We start from the raw sequence: 21,575 nt of genomic DNA, 5'->3' as shown, positions 1-21,575 counted from the left end.
GATATCAGCTTTGCGTATGCACTGCTTATGAATGGGCTATTAACGGGATATGAATGTCTTATGAAGTCTTTATGTAGGCACTCAAATAATGTGTTACCATTGCCGAATACCGTCTTTACAGACCTGCTCCACTCAGCATTACATCTTTTCTTTACAAAGTTTTTATTGACCAAGCTTCCAATTTATATTGCCATATTTAGCCCATATAGGGATGCCATAGTCCCACAAGGAAGCAGCCCCAGTCTGTATGACACTTAAATATCTTGTCCATTGTTCATTAACTGGTGTGGTGTTATCATTATCTAAATGTCCTGTACCATAGGCATTATAATAATAACGATGTCCAATGTTCAGCAATATTGTAATAATAATAGTGTTCCTTTTATCCAATTAAGAGGGTGTCCTCATCATTGTCTTATGCTGAGGGCAGCATCATAGCCATTGTGCATGGATAGCATTCCTGAATATTGAGCCAGTCAAATTAGGGATAGCTTGTATCTGTCGTTTCATCTCCTTGTGTGTAGGGCTTGATGTGCTTCTCCAAGAAGTCTTGAGCCTCCTTGGCAGTGGAAAACGTGTGTTGTATTCGGGAAGGTCAAGATGAGTTTTGCCCAGTGAATGAAGCCGCATCTCAGGTTTAGCTTGCGTGGCTGGGGTCTCACCTCGTTGTAGGTCGCCCTCTGTTTCAGCAGCTCGGCACTAAGATCTGGCTAGATGCTGAACCTCTTCTCAGCATAGGTCAGAGCCCCCGATTCTTCTGTGAGGAGAACAATTTGCAGTTTATCTTCAAAACTGTGGATTCGTACAATCATACACCGAGATCCGTTGTGGAGAAGACCTGTGCGGTGCGCAATGTTTATCAGCGTCATGGGACCCAGTTTCTCCTGCCCAAACAGTTCATAGAAAAGATTGCTCATGAAGGAAGTTGGGTTGCCCGCTTCCACAACAGTTTCAAGTCCTGTGACCATCATATTTATTTTATTGGAATGATTTTTGAGTGATTCTTTTTTGGGGGGAGATTGATTTCCCCTTCTAGCTTAGTTCGTGCTGTTTCCATATCACTGAGTCGACCCTCTGTCACATTGGCCGCTGTCTCCAACCTTTCCACTTTAGTTGAGTAGGTAGTGCAAGAGATTAATTTACCGGTTTTAATTGCAAGTCGACGTAATTTCCTCACGAACAATCTCTCGATAGTAGCTGCCAATGCTTTCTGTTGTCAGGTGTTGAGAGCTGCCATGTTCCCACAGGTGAATTTGCGAACAGACAGATTATGCTAGCTGCTGGAGCAAAATAGATCTGCTCGTTTTTACTTGTAATACAGTGAATATGGTGTTAAGCTTATAATTATTTGGTCAAATAAGTAGTTATTTTTGCAAAAGAAAGCCACGAGAAAGCCATGCGTTTCAATGCATGCCACCAGAAACCATGATTTCACTCAGCATTGTCTCTTATAATAATAAGTGATTATAAGGTATGATAGAAGTATGATTCTATTTGTAATTATTGTAGGCGGTGCAGCTGCAGTATTTAGGGAGATAATAATTCTTCTGCAACATTTTTTTCATTGCAGGGTGATCATTTAAGAGCATCATCCACTCATCAGAGTAATCAGGGTAGAGTGATTAGTGAAAATCCAACAGCTGCCTCATTAAACTATTGGCTTTATTGGCAACACATGGTGACAGCTAGCTGCCTCATAGGACCATGAGAAAAAAATTACTTCACCTTAGGAATGCAAAGGTGACAGGTAGTTTAGACTGGAGATTATGTATGGCCAAATACGCATGAAGAAAATCCTTTGCACCAAATGGCCCATACTGTTATTCAATGTAGCCATCTTGACCAAAGTGTAAGGTCATTGTCATAGTGCACTGAGGGCATGGAAAAGTTTAACCTGAAATCTGGAAATGCTGGTTACATCCATTCTACTTAGCCACACTGCAATGTGTTTATAGTCCACAGTGGAGGTGGAGCTTGATAACTAAACGTGTGGACCACAATCTCTAAAATCTCAATCGCAAATATTGACAGCCCATTTATTTTGTGTGTGTGTGATCTATCTAATGCACAAATTAGCACCATAAAGTAGAAGTTAGCCTCATGGCAGCAGTAGAAGGGTACATGTAATAATGTTTGCTAAAATAAAGGCTAATTCTCTGAGCCCAGTTGTTCCCTGAGCACAACAAGCACAACACAGAGATCCTACTGGGTTGATGAGCTCAATCAGTGAAATTATGAAAATATGATTTGGTTACTATAATGACAGTATGTAAAGTACTTAGCCAGTATTGTAAAATAAGTCATTTTATAATTACGTCTGCTACACCATAGTCTGATGGTGGATGTTTTGTTTTGAGATAAGTAGGCCTGCTGTGATTTTGTGATGACTCGGTTAATTACTTTTGTTCTAGTGCTTCTGAGAACTGCTGTGTAAACTGCTGTCAGCTCCTCCTTCTTGGGGTCTTATGGTGCACTGTAGTATCTTTCACAGTTGATGCCAAATCAGTGCCAAGTAAGACATCATTATGTGTACTAAATCAGAAAGTGTAAAGTAAAACATCAGGTACACTGACTAGAATCTGTTTAGGGCATTCATATTACAGTATTTCAAGTTCACTGTGTGCTCCTTTTATAGTGATCACATCCATGTAGGACAATTTGATCACTATAAGTGGTTGATCGCTAAAACCCACATTCACTATAAACGGAGTGCACTTTCTGAAGAGAACACTATGGAGGATGTCCTTGTGAAATGACATGGTGGTTGGTGAGCGTGAAGGATTTGGCCACGGTATCTGGACTGATGCTGTTCTGAGCTGCGTTGGAGATGGTTGGAGAGCGCTGTTCCCCTGCAGAGTCTAACCATCTGAAGAGGAATACACCATGTGGATACACTGATGCACTGCTCACGTGCAAGACATCCCCTCCCTGTCTGTCCCACTGTTAACACTTCCCGTGATATAAGCCAGAGCTTTGTTTGTGTCCAGAATGAACAGTTGGTCTGTGCAAACAAGAGCAACTGTTTACACAGTAGTGATTTAATATTAGTGTGTGTGTGTTTCCTGATGGTGCTGTGTACACATGCCTTATGTGTGCACACTGAGTCAAAGCCATGTTAAACATGTGTAGCTCAAACCACACAGTGTGTGATTGTCATGCCAAAACAGATCACCATGATCCCTGTCTCACTGTCTTGCATTTTTGGGAATGAAGGCATTGTTTGCTTCTGCCTCCTTTATTTGACAATTTACATATTGTTTGCTAGAATAAGCTACATGAAATGTTGATATTTCCCACCAAAAGAGTGGTATATATACTACATACACAATACATGCATGTGCCTTTATGAGTCTTCTCTATTGCTCACGTGTGCAGAAAGAGACTACTCAGGAGAAGGGTTGCAAAAATGTGTGCTCTTTCTGTGCACCGTGGTGGTCCGGTAAGGAGTGGGGCTGGTTAGGCCGTTCTGTCTCAGGGTTTCAGGATGCCTACAGCGAAGCTCCTATAGGTTCTCATTAATCCCCTTGTCAAAAGAGCTGTGTGTATATTTGTGTTATCTTCTGTCTAGGGCTAGATAGGCCATGGTGGTCAGGTGCATTATCAGTATGTCTACCCTCTGCTTTAGTAAAAGGACTTCATCCACAGTTTGACAATCCACAGGCTGGGTGGGGCGGCAGGTAGCCTAGTGGTTAAGAGCGTTGGGCCAGTAACCGAAAGGTCGCTGGTTTGAAAGCCTGAGACTAGGTGAAAAATCTGACAATGTGCCCTTGAGCAAGGCACCTAACCCTAGTCGATCTGGATAAGAACATCTGCTAAATGACTAAAATGTATATGTGGATAAGCAGAGTGCCTATACTTAGATTTTTTAAATGTCGATTTTTATACTTGAGCTACATTTTTAAAATGAGTAATTTAAGTTATTTCGAGTCCTTTTTATGTCCATAGAACTTGTAAATGTGACATTTCACTTCAAGGATTGAGAACATGATTTCTTTGGTGATCATGATGACACAAGGCTAAGCCAAGGAATCTGGGTTATTCAGTCATGTGGGCCAACTACTGTATCTGCAGTTTTCTTTGCTCTTTGTTTATGTAAAAATGACTTTAGTATATAGGTCACAACATTACTGTGGTACTATGTCGTTATTGGACTAGGCTTAGGCTGCTGTTTGTTGTGTATGAAAAGCAATTGCAGGCTCAGCAAATGTGTGGTATTTTCTTTTACCACAGTTGCGCTGTTGAAAAGGTGCAACATTGCATCAAAAACCATACCCATACTTGAAATTAGAACATGCTGCTTACAATTGTTTTTATATCTGTCCAATGTCTGTTGGATATCTGTCCAATGCTCTAGGACTGTTAAATGGTTGATATGAGCAGTTAGTCAACGACAATACCCACCCAACAATGAATATTCAAAATACATAGCATTAGCATGTACATGGCCACATCTGGGGAGCCCAATCACGTGACATGAGGCTTTATACAATCACCCTCTTTCTCAATCTCCCCCTGAAAGAGTGTACTTCACTCTGAAAGATGGTACCTGACAGGTCTGCCTATTCGCTTCCCTAGCAACTCTGTCTTCCTCCACCACCACCGAGCCTGTCATATTAACTAGCACCCGATCATGGTTCTAAGCCTTGTGATTACACACTTAGATGATCAGAATAACACCTTAAACAAGTGGTGGATATCTTTCAATGTTTCTCTCACACCTGTCAAATGTGCTTAGCTTCAGGAAGATTAGGTTGTATATTTAAGGGCATGTATTCAAAATGTGAGTAAGATTTCTGATCTGGGATCAAGTCCTCCGCTGTCCATATCATTTTTTATTCATTATTATCTAAAATGCTAAACTAATCCTATACCAGCACTCTTTCTGAATACAGGCCCTTTTTACTTTATTTATTTCACCTTTATTTAACCAGGTAGGCCAGTTGAGAACAAGTTCTCATTTACAACTGCGACCAGGCCAAGATAAAGTAAAGCAGTGCGACACATACAACACAGAGTTACACATGGGATAAACAAACGTACAGTAAATAACACAATAGAAAATATATATACAGTGTGTGCAAATAGAGTAAGGAGGTAAGGCAATAAATAGGCCATAGTAGCGAAGTAAACACAATTTAGCAAATGAACACTGGAGTGATAGGTGTGCAGATGATGATGTGCAAGTAGAAATACTGGTGTGCAAAAGAGCAAAACAGTAAATGAAAACAATATGGGGATGAGATAAGTAGTTGGATGGGCTATTTACAGATGGGCTGTGTACAGCTGCAGCAATCCGTAAGCTGCTCAGATAGCTGATGCTTAAAGTTAGTGAGGGAGATATATGCTTAAAGTTAGTGAGGGAGTCTCCAACTTCAACGATTTTTGCAATTCATTCCAGTCATTGGCAGCAGAGAAATGGAAGGAAATGCGGCCAAAGAGGTGTTGGCTTTGGGAATGACCAGTGAGAGATACCTGCTGGAGCGTGTGGGTGTTGTTATGGTGACCAGTAAGCTGAGATAAGGAGGAACTTTACCTAGCAAAGACTTATAGATCACCTGGAGCCAGTGGGTCTGGCGATGAATATGTAGCGAAGGCCAGCCGACAAGAGCATACAGGTCGCAGTGGTGGGTGGTATATGGGGCTTTGGTGACAAAACTGATGGCACTGTGATAGACTGCATCCAATTTGCTGAGTAGAGTGTTGGAGGCTATAAATGACATCGCCGAAGTTGAGGATCGGTAGGATAGTCAGTTTTACGAGGGTATGTTTGGCAGCGTCAGTGAAGGAGGCTTTGTTGCAAAATAGGAAGCCAATTCTAGATTTCATTTTGGATTGGAGATGCTTAATATGAGTCTGGAAGGAGAGTTTACAGTTTACAGGAAGGAGAGTCTAGCCAGACACCTAGGTATTTGTAGTTGTCCACATATTCTAAGTCAGAACCGTCCAGAGTAGTGATGCTGGACGGGCGGGCAGTGATCGGTTGAAGAGCACGCATTTAGTTTTACTAGCGTTTAAGAGCAGTTGGAGGCCACGGAAGGAGTGTTGTATGGCACTGAAGCTCGTTTGGAGGTTTGTTAACACAGTGTCCAAAGAAGGGTCAGATGTATGCAGAATGGTGTTGTCTGCGTAGAGCTGGATCAAGGAATCACCAGCAGCAAGAGCGACATCGTTGATATATACAGAGAAAAGAGTCAGCCCGAGAATTGAACCCTGTGGTACCCCCATAGAGACTGCCAGAGGTCCGGACAGCAGGCCCTCCGATTTGACACACTGAACTCTATCTGAGAAGTAGTTGGTGAACCAGGCGAGGCAGTCATTTGAGAAACCAAGGCTGTTGAGTCTGCCGATAAGAATACGGTGATTGACAGAGTCGAAAGCCTTGGCCACGTTGATGAAGACGGCTGCACAGTACTTTCTTTTATCGATGGCGGTTATGATATCGTTTAGGACCTTGAGCGTGGCTAAGGTGCACCTGTGACCAGCTCGGAAACCGGATTGCACAGCGGAGAAGGTACGGTGGGATTCGAAATGGTCAGTGATCTGTTTGTTAACTTGGCTTTCGAAGACTTTAGAACGGCAGGGCAGGATGGATATAGGTCTATAACAGTTTGGGTCTAGAGTGTCACCCCCTTTGAAGAGGGGGATGACCGCGGCAGCTTTCCAATGTTTAGGAATCTCGGACAATACGAAAGAGAGCTTGAACAGACTGGTAATAGGGGTAGCAACAATGGCGGTGGATAATTTTAGAAAGAGAGGGTCCAGATTGTCTAGCCCAGCTGATTTGTACGGGTCCAGGTTTTCAGCTCTTTTAGAACATCTGCTATCTGGATTTGGCTGAAGGAGAAGCTCGGGAGGCTTGGGCAAGTGGCTGCGGGGAGTGCGGAGCTGTTGGCCGGAGATGGGGTAGCCAGGAGGAAAGCATGGCTAGCCATAGAGAAATGCTTATTGAAATTCTCGATTATAGTGGATTTATCGGTGGTGACAGTGTTTCCTAGCCTCTGTGCAGTGGGCAGCTGGGAGGAGGTGCTCTTATTCTCCATGGACTTTACAGTGGAGTTAGAGCTATAGGATGCAAATTTCTGTTTGAAAAAGCTAGCTTTCCTAACTCCTGGTTTAGAGAATGCCAAGAGTGTGCAAAGCTGTCATCAAGGCAAATGGTGGCTATTTGAAGAATCTCAAATATAAAATATACTTTTTGATTTGCTTTTTTGGTTACTACATGATTCCATATGTGTTATTTCATAGTTTTGATTTCTTCACTACTATTCTACAATGTAGAAAATAGTAAAAATAAAGAAAAACCCTTGAATGAGTAGGTTTGTCAAAATGTTTGACTGGTACTGTAGATCAGACATGGGAACAGAGTACTGTTTGGACTTAAGCTTGCAGGGTAGCTCTTTATCTGTGTGTTATAATATACATCCTTTTCATTCCTGAGGTTTGAGCCCTGGATGATGTAAGCCTGTGTTAATTCTGTGTGGACAATGCAGGCTTTGTTCCATGCCCTTTGGTACTGCACTAAAGCAGTGTATGTTCTAATATGTGACCTCTACCATTGTAGAACGTTGAGAATTTGCCTCTTTGTTTGTTAGTATAGAGCAATGGCGAGGGAGTGGGTGGAGAAGAGGAGAGGAGGTTATGTTTAATTCCATTTGAATAGATTTGTAGATTTCTTCTCCTTGAACTTTTATTTGTTCTCGTTTCATAAAGTTACTAAGTTCCCTCGTAACCCGTGGAGATTTTAGTGACCTCTTATGTTGAGCACAGAGGGTTGTTTCAAAGCAACCACTGGACCTGCAGCAAAGACTGTTAAGTATTGTAGCTACTTACTGTCCGTCTAAAAGGAGATCAAAAGACAGATTTCTACCTCACATCATAGTAGAGTCGATATATATGGAGAGGAAGACTGTGGTTAGAAGTAATCAGCATTCAACAATAAGCTGAGCCCAAAAATATACTAAAGACAGGAAGAAGAGACACGCAGCATTTGTTTTACTCTGCTTGATGACCTATTTCAGGTGCATTAGTTCCATGCGAAAATTATCAAAGCATGTTAACAATGTACATATTTGATTTGTCAGATACAGTGCCTTCGGAAAGTATTCAGACCCCTTGACTTTTACTAAACATTTTTTTAAAGTTACAGCGTTATTAAAAAAAAAAAATACTTCTTTTTTATTTCTCCTTTATTTAACCAGGTAGGCTAGTTGAGAACAAGTTCTCATTTACAACTGCGACCTGGCCAAGATAAAGCAAAGCAGTTTGACACATACAACAACACAGAGTTACACATGGAGTAAAACAAACATACAGTCAATAATACAGTAGAAAAATAAGTCTATATACAATGTGAGCAAATGAGGTGAGATAAGGGAGATAAAGGCAAAAAAGGCCATGGTGGCAGAGTAAATACAATATAGCAAGTAAAACACTGGAATGGTAGATTTGTAGTGGAAGAAAGTGCAAAGTAGAAATAGAAATAATGGGGTGCAAAGGAGCAAAATAAATAAATACCGTGGGGGAAGAGGTAGTTGTTTGGGCTAAATTATAGATGGGCTATGTACAGGTGCAGTGATCTGTGAGCTGCTCTGACAGCTGGTGCTTAAAGCTAGTGAGGGAGATAAGTGTTTCCAGTTTCAGAGATTTTTGTAGTTCGTTCCAGTCATTGGCAGCGGAGAACTGGAAGGAGAGACGGCCAAAGGAGGAATTGGCTTTGGGGTTGACCAGAGAGATATACCTGCTGGAGCGCGTGCTACAGGTGGGTGCTGCTATGGTGACCAGTGAGCTGAGATAAGGGGGGACTTTACCTAGCAGGGTCTTGTAGATGACCTGGAGCCAGTGGGTTTGGCGACGAGTATGAAGCGAGGGCCAGCCAACGAGAGCGTACAGGTCGCAGTGGTGGGTAATATATGGGGCTTTGGTGACAAAACGGATGGCACTGTGATAGACTGCATCCAGTTTATTGAGTAGGGTATTGGAGGCTATTTTGTAAATGACATCGCCGAAGTCGAGGATCGGTAGGATGGTCAGTTTTACGAGGGTATGTTTGGCAGCATGAGTGAAGGATGCTTTGTTGCGAAATAGGAAACCAATTCTAGATTTAACTTTAGATTGGAGATGTTTGATGTGAGTCTGGAAGGAGAGCTTACAGTCTAACCAGACACCTAGGTATTTGTAGTTGTCCACATATTCTAAGTAAGAACCGTCCAGAGTAGTGCTGCTGGACGGGCGGGCAGGTGCGGGCAGCGATCGGTTGAAGATCATGCATTTAGTTTTACTTGTATTTAAGAGCAGTTGGAGGCTACGGAAGGAGAGTTGGATTAAAATGGATTAAATATATACTGCTCAAAAAAATAAAGGGAACACTTAAACAACACATCCTAGATCTGAATGAAAGAAATAATCTTATTAAATACTTTTTTCTTTACATAGTTGAATGTGCTGACAAGAAAATCACACAAAAATAATCAATGGAAATCCAATTTATCAACCCATGGAGGTCTGGATTTGGAGTCACACTCAAAATTAAAGTGGAAAACCACACCACAGGCTGATCCAACTTTGATGTAATGTCCTTAAAACAAGTCAAAATGAGGCTCAGTAGTGTGTGTGGCCTCCACGTGCCTGTATGACCTCCCTACAACGCCTGGGCATGCTCCTGATGAGGTGACGGATGGTCTCCTGAGGGATCTCCTCCCAGACCAGGACTAAAGCATCCGCCAACTCCTGGACAGTCTGTGGTGCAACGTGGCGTTGGTGGATGGAGCGAGACATGATGTCCCAGATGTGCTCAATTGGATTCAGGTCTGGGGAACGGGAGGGCCAGTCCATAGCATCAATGCCTTCCTCTTGCAGGAACTGCTGACACACTCCAGCCACATGAGGTCTAGCATTGTCTTGCATTAGGAGGAACCCAGGGCCAACCGCACCAGCATATGGTCTCACAAGGGGTCTGAGGATCTTATCTCGGTACCTAATGGCAGTCAGGCTACCTCTGGCGAGCACATGGAGGGCTGTGCGGCCCCCCAAAGAAATGCCACCCCGCACCATGACTGACCCACCGCCAATCCGGTCATGCTGGAGGATGTTGCAGGCAGCAGAACGTTCTCCACGGAGTCTCCAGACTCTGTCACATCTGTCACGTGCTCAGTGTGAACCTGCTTTCATCTGTGAAGAGCACAAGGCGCCAGTGGCGAATTTGCCAATCTTGGTGTTCTCTGGCAAATGCCAAACGTCCTGCACGGTGTTTGGGCTGTAAGCACAACTCCCACCTGTGGACGTCGGGCCCTCATACCACCCTCATGGAGTCTGTTTCTGACCGTTTGAGCAGACACATGCACATTTGTGGCCTGCTGGAGGTCATTTTGCAGGGCTCTGGCAGTGCTCCTCCTGCTCCTCCTTGCACAAAGGCAGAGGTAGCGGTCCTGCTGCTGGGTTGTTGCCCTCCTACGGCCTCCTCCATGTCTCCTGATGTACTGGCCTGTCTCCTGGTAGCGCCTCCATGCTCTGGACACTACGCTGACAGACACAGCAAACCTTCTTGCCACAGCTCGCATTGATGTGCCATCCTGGATGAGCTGCACTACCTGAGCCACTTGTGTGGGTTGTAGACTCTGTCTTATGCTACCACTAGAGTGAAAGCACCGCCAGCATTCAAAAGTGACCAAAACATCAGCCAGGAAGCATAGGAACTGAGAAGTGGTCTGTGGTCCCCACCTGCAGAACCACTCCTTTATTGGGGGTGTCTTGCTAATTGCCTATAATTTCCACCCTTTGTCTATTCCATTTGCACAACAGCATGTGAAATTTATTGTCAATCAGTGTTGCTCCCTAAGTGGACAGTTTGATTTCACAGAAGTGTGATTGACTTGGAGTTACATTGTGTTGTTTAAGTGTTCCCTTTATTTTTTGAGCAGTGTATATATTTTTGTTACAATCTACACACAATACCCCATAACAACAAGGCGAAAACAGGTTTTTAGATTGAAAAAACACAGATATACCTTTACATAAGTATTCAGAGCCTTTGCTATGAGACTCGAATTTGAGCACAGGTGCTTCCTCTGATCATTCTTGAGATGTTTCTACAACCTGATTGGAGTCCACCTGTGGTAAATCCAATTCATTGGACATGATTTGGAAAGGAACACACCTATCTATATAAGGTCCCTTCAGTTGACAGTGCATGTCAGAGCAAAAACCAAGACATGAGGTCGAAGGAATTCAAATCAAATCAAATACAGTTTTATTTGTCACGTGCCGAATAAAACAGGTGTTGTATACGTGAACTGCTTACTTACAAGCCTTAATCAACAATGCAGTTCAAGAAATAGAGTTATGAAAATATTTGCTAAAGTAACTAAAGTAAAAAATGTAATAACTTTTTAACACAATAAAATAACAATGACGAGGCTATGTACAGGAGGTACCGGTACCGAGTCAATGTGCGGGGGTACAGCTTAATCGAGGTAATTTGTACATGTAGGTAGGGGTGAAGTGACTATGCATAGATAATAAACAGTGAGTAGCAGCACTGTAAAATAAATGGGTGGGTCAATGTAAATAGTCCATTTGGTGGCCATTTGATTAATTGTTCAGCAGTTTTATCGCTTGGGGGTAGAAGCTGTTAAGGAGCCTTTTGCACCTAGACTTGGCGCTCCGGTACCACTTGTCGTGCGGTAGCAGAGAGAACACAGTCTATGACTTGGGTGACTGGAGTCTTTGACAATTTCTGACACCGCCCAGCACATACACTACCTTTCAAAAGTTTGGGGTCACTTAGACTTGTCCTTGTTTTTGAAAGAAAATAAACATTTTTGTCCATTAAAATAACATCAAATTGATCAGAAATACAGTGTAGACATTGTTAATGTTGTTAATGACTTTTGTTGCTGGAAATGGCAGATTTTTTATGGAATATCTGCATAGGCGTATAGATGCACATTATCAGCAACCATCACTCCTGTGTTCCAATGGAACTGTGTTCCTGTGTTCTAGTGTTCCAATTTTCATTATCATTTTAAAAGGCTAGTTGAGTGTTAGAAACCCTTTTGCACTTATGTTAGCACAGCTGAAAAATGTTGTCCTGATTAAAGAAGCAATAAAACTGGCCTTCTTTAGACTAGTTCTGGAGCATCAGAATTTGTGGGCTCGATTACAGGCTCAAAATGATCTGGGGTTTTCGGGATGATGTGAGCCATGACCAGCCTTTCAAAGCACTTCATGGCTACTGGCGTGAGTGCTACAGGGCGGTAGTCATTTAGGCAGATTACCTTCACTTTCATGGGCACAGGGACTATGGTGGTCTGTTTGAAACGTTTAGCAATTACAGACTCGGTCAGGAAGAGGTTGAAAATGCCATTGAAGACACTTGCCAGTTGGTCCGCACATGCTCTGAGTACACGTTCGGGTAATCCGTCTGGCCCCGCGGTCTTGTGAATGTTTAAAGGTCTTGCTCACATCGACTACGGAGAGCGTGATCACACAGTCATTCGGAACAGCTGGTGCTCTCATGCATGTTTCAGTGTTGCTTGCCTCAAAGCGAGCATAAAAGGCATTTGGCTCGTCTGGTAGGCTCGCGTCACTGGGCAGCTCATGGCTGGGTTTCCCTTTGTAGTCCATAATAGTTTCCAAGCCCTGCCACATCCGAGGAGCGTCAGAGCCAGTGTAGCAGGATTCAATCTTAGTCCTGTATTTTCCCTTTGCCTGTTTGATGGTTCGTTGGAGGGCATAGCGGGATTTCTAATAAGAGTCCGGATTAGTGTCCCGCTCCTTGAAAGATGCAGCTCTAGCCTTTAGCTCGGTGCGGATGTTGCCTGTTATCCATTGCTTCTGGTTGGGATATGTACATACGGTCACACTGGTACTTCCTGCTTTAGTTTTTGCTTGTAAACAGGAATCAGGAGGATAAAAATATGGTCAGATTTGTCAAATGGAGGGCGAGGTTGAGCTTTGTATGTGTTTTTTTCTATAATATCTGTGTCTTCGTTCAGCCACGACTCAGTGAAACAAATGATATTACAGTTTTCAATATCCTGTTGGTAAGATAGTCTTGAATTGTCCGTAGAGCTCAGAGACAGGATTGTGTCGAGGCACAAATCTGGGGAAGGGTACCAAAACATTTCTGCAGCATTGAAGGGCCCCAAGAACACAGTGGCCTCCACCATTCTTAAATTGAAGAAGTTTGGAACCACCAAGACTCTTCCTAGAGCTGGCCGCCCGGTCAAACTTAGCAATTGGGGGAGAAGGGCCTTGGTCAGGGAGGTAACCAAGAACCAGATGGTCACTCTGAAAGAGCTCTAGAGTTCCTTTGTGGAGATGGGAGAAACTTCCAGAAGGACAACCATCTCTGCAGCACTCCACCAATTAGGCCTTTATCGTAGAGTGGCCAGACGGAAGCCACTCCTCAGTAAAAGTCACATGACAGTCCGCTTGGAGTTTGGCAAAAGACACCTAAAGACTCTCAGAGCATGAGAAACAAGATTGTCTGATCTAATGAAACCAAGATTGAACTCTTTGGCCTGAATGCCAAGCGTCACATCTGGAGGAAACCTGGCACCCTCCCTACCGTGAAGCATGGTGGTGGCAACATCATACTGTGGGGATTTTTTTCAGCGGCAGGGACTGGGAGACAAGTCAGGATCGAGGCAAAGATGAACGGAGCGAAGTACAGAGAGACCCTTGAGGAAAACTTGTTCCAGAGCACTCATGACCTCAGACTGGGGAGAAGGTTTACCTTCCAACAGGACAACGACGCTAAGCAAATCAAATCAAATCAAATTTTATTGGTCACATACACATGGTTAGCAGATGTTATTGCGAGTGTAGCGAAATGCGTATGCTTCTAGATCTGACAGTGCAGCACTATCTAACAGGTAATATCTAACAATTCCACAGCAAAATCCTAATTTCTAACAAATTCCACAACAAAACCTAATACACACAATCTAATAAAAGAATGGGATGATATTATACAAGTATAAAATATATGGATGAGCAGTGACAGAGCGGCTAAGATAAAATAGATAATAAAGAATAGATAGTGAAGGATACAGTATACAGTATATACAGTTGAAGTCGGAAGTTTACATACACCTTAATCAAATACATTTAAACTCAGTTTTTCACAATTCCTGACATTTAATCCAAGTAACAATTCCCTGTCTTAGGTCAGTTAGGATCACCACTTTATTTTAAGAATGTGAAATGTCAGAATAACAGTAGAGAATATAATTTCTTTCAGCTTTTATTTCTTTCATCCCATTCCCAGTGGGTCAGAAGTTTACATACACTCAATTAGTATTTGGTAGCATTGCCTTTAAATTGTTTAACTGAGGTCAAACGTTTTGGGTAGCCTTCCACATGCTTCCCACAATAAGGTGGGTACATTTTTGCCCATTCCTCCTGACAGAGCTGGTGTAACTGAGTCAGGTTTCTAGGCCTCCTTGCTCGCACATGCTTTTTCAGTTCTGCCCACACATTTTCTATAGGATTGAGGTCAGGGCTTTGTGATGGCCACTCCAATACCTTGACTTTGTTGTCCTTAAGCCATTTTGCCACAACTTTGGAAGTATTCTTGGGGTCATTGTCCATTTGGAAGACCCATTTGCGACCAAGCTTTAACTTCTTGACTGATGTCTTGAGATGTTGCTTCAATATAGCCACATCATTTTCCTACCTTATGATGCCATCTATTTTGTGAAGTGCACCAGTACCTCCTGCAGTAAGCAACCCCACAACATGATACTGCCACCCCCGTGCTTCACGGTTGGGATGGTGTTCTTCGGCTTGCAAGCCTCCCCCTTTTTCATCCAAACATAACGATGGTCATTATGGCCAAACAGTTCTATTTTTGTTTCATCAGACCAGAGGACATTTCTCCAAAAAGTACGATCTTTGTCCCCATGTGCAGTTGCAAACCGTAGTCTGGCTTTTTTTATGGTGGTTTTCTTCCTTGCTGAGCGTCCTTTCAGGTTATGTCGATATAGGACTCGTTTTACTGTGGTTATAGATACTTTTGTACCTGTTTCCTCCAGCATCTTAACAAGGTCCGTTGCTGTTGTTCTGGGATTGATTTGCACTTATTGCATCAAAGTACATTCATCTCTAGGAGACAGAACGCATCTCCTTACTGAGCTGTATGACGGCTGCATGGTCCCATGGTGTTTATACTTGCGTACTATTGTTTGTAGTTCGGGTGGTTATTGTCCTTGATGATCTTTTTTGCCTTCCCATGACATCGGTGTTATAGGTGTCCTGGAGGGCAGGTAGTTTGCCCCCGGTGATGCGTTGTGTAGACCGCACCACCATCTGGAAAGCCCTGCGTTTGTGGGCGGTGCCATTGCCATACCAGGCTGTGATACAGCCCGACTGGATGCTCTCATTTGTGCACCTGTAAAAGTTAGTGAGGGTTCTTGCGCCTTCGTCACTACACTGTCTGTGTGCGTGGACCATTTCAGTTTGTCGAGGAAATTAAAACTTTCCACCTTCTCCACTGCTGTCCCATCGATGTGGATGGGGGGGGGGCTCCCTTTGCTGTTTCCTGAAGTCCACGATCATCTCTTTTGTTTTGCTGACGTTGAGTGAGAGGTTATTTCCCTGACATCACACTCTGAGGGCCCTCACTTCCTCCCTGTAGGCTGTCTTGTCATTGTTGGTAATCAAGCCTAACACTGTAGTGTCGTCTGCAAACTTGATGATTGAGTTGGAGGCGTGCATAGCTACGCAGTCATGGGTGAACAGGGATTACAGGAGAGGGCTGAGAACGCACCCTTGTGGGGCCCCAGTGTTGAGGATCAGCGAAGTTGAGATGTTGTTTCCTACCTTCATCGCCTGGGGGCGGCCCGTCAGGAAGTCCAGGACCTAGTTGCACAGGGTGGGGTCGAGACTCAGGGTCTCAAGCTTAATGATGAGTTTGGAGGGTACTATGGTGTTGAATGCTGAGCTGTAGTCAATGAAGCATTCTTAAATAGGTATTCCTCTTGTCCAGATGGGATAGGGCAGTGTGCAGTGTGATCTTGATTGCATTGTCTGTGGACCTATTGGGGCGGTAAGGAAATTGGAGTGGGTCTAGGGTGATAGGTAGGGTGGGGGTGATATGATCCTTGACTAGTCTCTCAAAGCACTTCATGATGAAAGAAGTGAGTGCTATGAGGCGATGGTCATTTAGTTCAGTTACCTTAGCTTTCTTGGGAACAGGAACAATGGTGACCATCTTGAAGGATGTGGGGATAGCAGACTGGGATAGCGATTGATTGAATATGTCGGTAAACACACCAGCCAGCTGGTCTGCGCATGCTCTGAGGATGCGGCTAGGGATGCCGTCTGGGCCGGCAGCCTTGCGAGGGTTAACATGTTTAAATGTTTTACTCACGTCGGCCACGGAGAAGGAGAGCCCACAGTCTTGGGTAGCGGGCCGTGTCGGTAGCACTGTATTGTCCTCAAAGCGCGCAAAGAAGTTGTTTAATTTGTCTGGGAGCTAGATGTCGATGTCTGTGACGGGGCTGGTTTTCTTTTTGTAATCCGTGATTGTCTGTAGACCCTGCCACATACGTCTCGTGTTTGAGCCGTTGAATTGCGACTCCACTTTGTCTCTGTAATGACGCTTTGTTTGTTTGATTGTCTTACGGAGGAAATAACTACACTGTTTGTATTCGGTCATGTTTCCAGTCGCCTTGCCATGATTAAATGTGGCGGTTCGTGCTTTCAGTTTTGCGTGAATGCTGCCATCAATCCACTTTTTCTGATTTGGGAAGGTTTTTATAGTCACAGTGGGTACAACATCTCCTATACACTTCCTTATAAACTCGCTCACCGAGTCAGCGTATACGTTAATGTTATTGTCTGAGGCTACCCGGAACATATCCCAGTTGACGTTATCAAAGCAATCTTGAAGCGTGGAATCCGATTGGTCAGACCGGCTTTGGATAGACCTAAACACTGGCTCTTCCTGTTTTAGTTTCTGCCTATAGGAGGGGAGCAACAAAATGGAGTCATGGTCAGATTTGCCAAAAGGAGGGCGGGGGAGGGCCTTGTATGCATTGCGGAAGTTAGAGTAGCAGTGGTCGAGTGTGTTACTCACTCATGTACTGCAATCGATATGCTGATAGAATTTAGGTAGCCTTGTTCTCAGATTAGCTCTGTTAAAATCCCCAGCTACAATAAATGCAGCCTCAGGGTATATGGTTTCCAGTTTGCATATAGGCCAGTGAAGTTCCTTGATGGCCATCTTGGTATCCGCTTGCGGGGTGATATACACGGCTGTGACGATAACCGGCATTTGATTGTGAGGAATTCTAGGTCAGGTGAACAAAAGGACTTGAGTTCTTGTATGTTACAATTACACCATGAGTCGTTAATCATGAAACATACACCCATGCCCTTCTTCTTACCAGAGAGATGTTTGTTCCTGTCGGCGCGATGCGCTGTACGGACTCTGACAGCATGTCCCCAGCTAGCCATGTCTCTGTGAAACAGAGTATGTTACAATCCCGGATATCTCTTTGGAAAGCAACTCTTGCCCTGGTCATTAGCGAGGAATATACTCGGAAGCAGAGGGTGATGTGCGCTCATCCAAAGCCTTACAAGAAGACTGTTCCGGCACCTTCTCCTCCGACTCCATTGTTTTGGGTCAGCCTCTGGAATCAGTTCAAATGCCCTGGAAGGTGCAGACAAAGGATCCGCTTTGGGAAAGTCGTATTCCTGGTCGTAGTGCTGATTGTGCTGGTAAGTTCTTCCCGGCTGTATGTAATAACGCGTAAGGTTTTCTGGGCTAACAATGTAAGAAATTATAGATAAAAAAACTAAATACTGCACAGTTTCCTAAGGACTTGAAGTGATGCTGCCATCTCTGTCGGCGCCATCTTGTGCTTAAGCACACAGCCACAACGCAGGAGCTTAAGAGGATCTGCAAAGAAGAATGGGAGAAAAAACCCAAATACAGGTGTGCCAAGCTTGTAGCGTCTTACGCAAGAACACTCGATTACGTGTAGATTGATGAGGGGAAAAAAACTATTGAATGAATTTTAGAATAAGGCTGTAACGTAACAAAATGTGGAAAAAGTCAAGTGGTCTGAATTCTTTCGGAAGGCATTGAAAGTTTAACTGGGACATTTCCATCTAATCTTTTTGTTGTTGTTGTTGAATATTTCATATTTTTTACTTTGAGTTTTCTTTAAATGTATGTAATATGAGGGCTCCATTGCACTAATTGTTCATGTTCATGTGCATGCCTTATGTATCTTTTTCCTTTCTCTCTTTTAGGTGGAAGTCTCTATTATGTGCAAAGGTGTCTCCAACTCCCCTCTCTGAGGAAAAGGTGTCAAAGGTTACTATACCATCAACCACAAGCAGAACCTTCTGAAGGACTCTGGGACATCCAATCCCTGACCTCCACACTGTAACAGTCCACAGATCCCTGAGTATAGAAAGCCACCACGCCATTGGACGAGGGTAGTCACACTGAAGGGGCCAGATGGCACTGCTAGCCAATCAGCTGATGGATTCAGCCAGGGTTCTAAATGGCATCAATGGGAGGGTGGACCACCTTCCACAGTTCCTAAGGGTCCAGAACCAGGGTCACATGACCCATGTCAATGTCACCCAGGAAGACATGCACAAGAACAGGAAGTACCCGTGCCCACTGTGTGGCAAGCGCTTCCGCTTCAACAGCATCTTGTCGCTGCACATGCGCACGCACACAGGCGAGAAGCCCTTTAAGTGCCCTTACTGTGACCACAGGGCAGCGCAGAAGGGCAACCTCAAGATCCACTTACGCACTCACAAACAGGGCAACCTTGGGAAAGGCCGTGGCCGGATCAGAGAGGAGAACAGGCTGCTCCACGAGCTGGAGGAGAGGGCCATCCTGAGGGACAGGCACATCAGGGGTGGTATAGGTGGTCTGACCCAGCCACCACCACCCCACATCCCCCATCCCCATCTCCAGCAGCCCCAGCCTGCTTCTACCACCACCACCCAGCTCCCCTTGACTTGCACAGGCCCTGGCCCTGTGGAGACCCTTTCACTGCCATCTGTCTCCCCCAAGATGACCACCACAGGCCAGGAGGATCACACACAGGCTCAGCCTTCCGCAGGGTTCCGCTGCTCCTTCTGCAAAGGAAAGTTCAGGAAGCAGCAGGAGCTGGAGCGCCACATCCGTATCCTCCACAAGCCATACAAGTGCACCCTGTGTGAGTACGCAGCCTCCCAGGAGGAGGAGCTCATCAGCCACGTGGAGACGGCCCACATCACCTCCGTGTCAGCCCAAAATCAGAGTTCCGCCGTGGGCAGCGGTCGGGGCTTGAAGCCCCCTGGTGGGGAGTTCCCCTGCAAGGTGTGTGGTCAGATCTTCAGCCAGGCCTGGTTCCTCAAGGGACACATGCGGAAGCACAAGGACTCATTCGAGCACTGCTGCCAGATCTGTAGCCGGCGCTTCAAAGAAGCCTGGTTCCTCAAGAACCACATGAAGGTCCACCTCAACAAGCTGTCTGCTAAGACCAAGCAGCTTCCTGCTGACCCTCAGGTATCTGTTAGCATGGCTAGAGTAGCCCAGGACGCCCACTACACAAACCTCTACTCCCAGTACATCTCAAGCCTCCACAGCAGGTTCCTCTCTGCAGAGAAAGCGGGCCAGTCGGAGTTCCAGCAGATCCTTGCCACAGCAGGCATCGGGATGAAGGTGAAGGAGATGCTGGGTAAGATGCTGGCACCAGGACACGATTCACTGACGGAGGGTGATAATAATCACTCTTTGTTGGGTTTGAATCATCTGGTGCCTCTCCTGAGTTCGAGCAATGTGGAGTATCAACCACAAGCTCCTGCCAACGAGAGAAACAACCTCAAAAGCTACCCAGGCTGGCAGGTCATGGCACCAGGACTGGCTGTAGATCAGGTGGACCTATACACAGCTAAAGAACAGCAGCGGGCCTACCATGCTGGGTGGAGGGTGTCAGATGAGCGACGAACGCCTGCGTGCAACCCAGAGACCCAGGCTATTAGTAGGAGTAGTAGCCCAGGACTGAGCCATATCTTGGAGGAGAGCTCCATAGGACCAGGCCTCTCTCAGACTGGCAGTACCCAGGATAACAGCAGCCTACCCTCCTCAGTCTCAGGTACATAACTGTCTTTACTTACAACTCAATGGTTGCATATTGTTTTAGATATTGTTGTTTCCAGTTCTCAATTATTTGTCATAGGTCCATCTACTATGTGTATTCTATATTCTATGGTCAATATTCTACAGTAATTGATGTATCCTCAGATCCATGGTCAAGGTCAAATGGATGACCAGCACATGATGACTTGGGCACATTTATATAGATAGGATGTTTGAGAAATTCCATAAATATGCCATTAGTTTCAGATGTAAACAATTTGCTATCCCTCCCATGCACAGACTAGTATGGAATACAACCGTGCTGTTCCATCAGGAGATAAAACTATGCCTTTGGCTAAACTTCACTAATGTACTCAGGTGGACTTGCCTTGAAGCACAGGGTCAGTAGATCAGCATATCCAAGCAACAAATATAATCGGTTATATTTGTTGCTTGGATAAAGTCCTTTCTTTTCTTATTAACTTTAATGCTGTCATGTTGAATGCTACAGATAATTAGCCTCCATTATTTTATATCAGTCCCATCGCCACCCCAACCCTTGCCTATGGGGCGCAAGATGTTAATGCATGCCATCTGGTGTTTTTAATTATTTGATATATACCACCTGGTATTTTTATTGATAGTATTCTGTTCCACCTGGTGATTTTGATGATTTGACTCCCTTGGCGCATGCTTTTCTTGTCATAGCATCCTGTTAAGTTACACATTGTCTGGATTCTAAATAGCTGCCTCACATGAAGAAATACTAAATGTTACTATAGAATACTACAGTACTTACTATAGAATTCTATAGTAAACTGTAGAATGCTATTCTACACACTGTAGTATCCCTCAATCATGTGTAGTACTTACTATAGAATGTTGTAGTATACTGTAGAATACTATAGTAAATACTGCAGTATTATCAGCAATAAAAACACTGTAGTAAATACTACAGTAATGTCTACAGAAACACTACAGTCTGCAAAAACACTAACTTTTTTAACTATAAAAAACTACAGTATTACAGTATAATGCTACAGTATTCAATTTGCATATACTCTGCCCATTCCCCTCCCCCATATCTCAGTTTGTGCCATCCATAAGTGAGAAACAGGTTTTTAGAAATGTTTGCAGATTTATTAAAAATGCAAAACAGAAATACCTTATTACATAAGTATTCAGACCCTTTGTTATGAGACTCGAAATTGAGCTCAGGTACATCCTGTTTCCATTGATCATCCTTGATGTTTCTACAACTTGATTGGAGTCCACCTGTGGTAAATTCAATTGATTGGACATGATTTGGAAAAGCACACGTCACACCCTGATCAGTTTCACCTGTCCTCGTTATTGTCTCCACCCCCTCCAGGTGTCGCTTGTTTTCCCCAGTGTATTTATCCCTGTGTTTTCTGTCTCTCTGTGCCAGTTCGTCTTGTATGTTTCAAGTCAACCAGCGTTTTTTTCCCCGTACTCCTGCCTT

The 21,575-nt window shown here is 44.2% G+C and overlaps 1 protein-coding gene across 1 annotated transcript in view; it reads left to right on the top strand.

Moving 5' to 3' along the window:
• LOC106561440 (zinc finger protein 536) overlaps positions 1 to 21,575 on the top strand; it is a 44,296-nt gene that overhangs the window by 2,847 nt on the left and 19,874 nt on the right. Inside the window, exon 2 of the mRNA XM_045688307.2 lies at positions 18,262 to 20,108. Coding sequence (XP_045544263.2) covers positions 18,473 to 20,108 — 1,636 coding nt within the window. The 5' untranslated portion in view covers positions 18,262 to 18,472. The remainder of the gene's footprint in view (positions 1 to 18,261; positions 20,109 to 21,575) is intronic.

This window comes from Salmo salar, chromosome 10 (assembly GCF_965601325.2).
Source record: "Salmo salar chromosome 10, fSalSal1, whole genome shotgun sequence".
Classification (NCBI taxonomy): Eukaryota; Metazoa; Chordata; class Actinopteri; order Salmoniformes; family Salmonidae; genus Salmo; species Salmo salar.
This window is presented reverse-complemented; position numbering and strand designations above follow the sequence as displayed.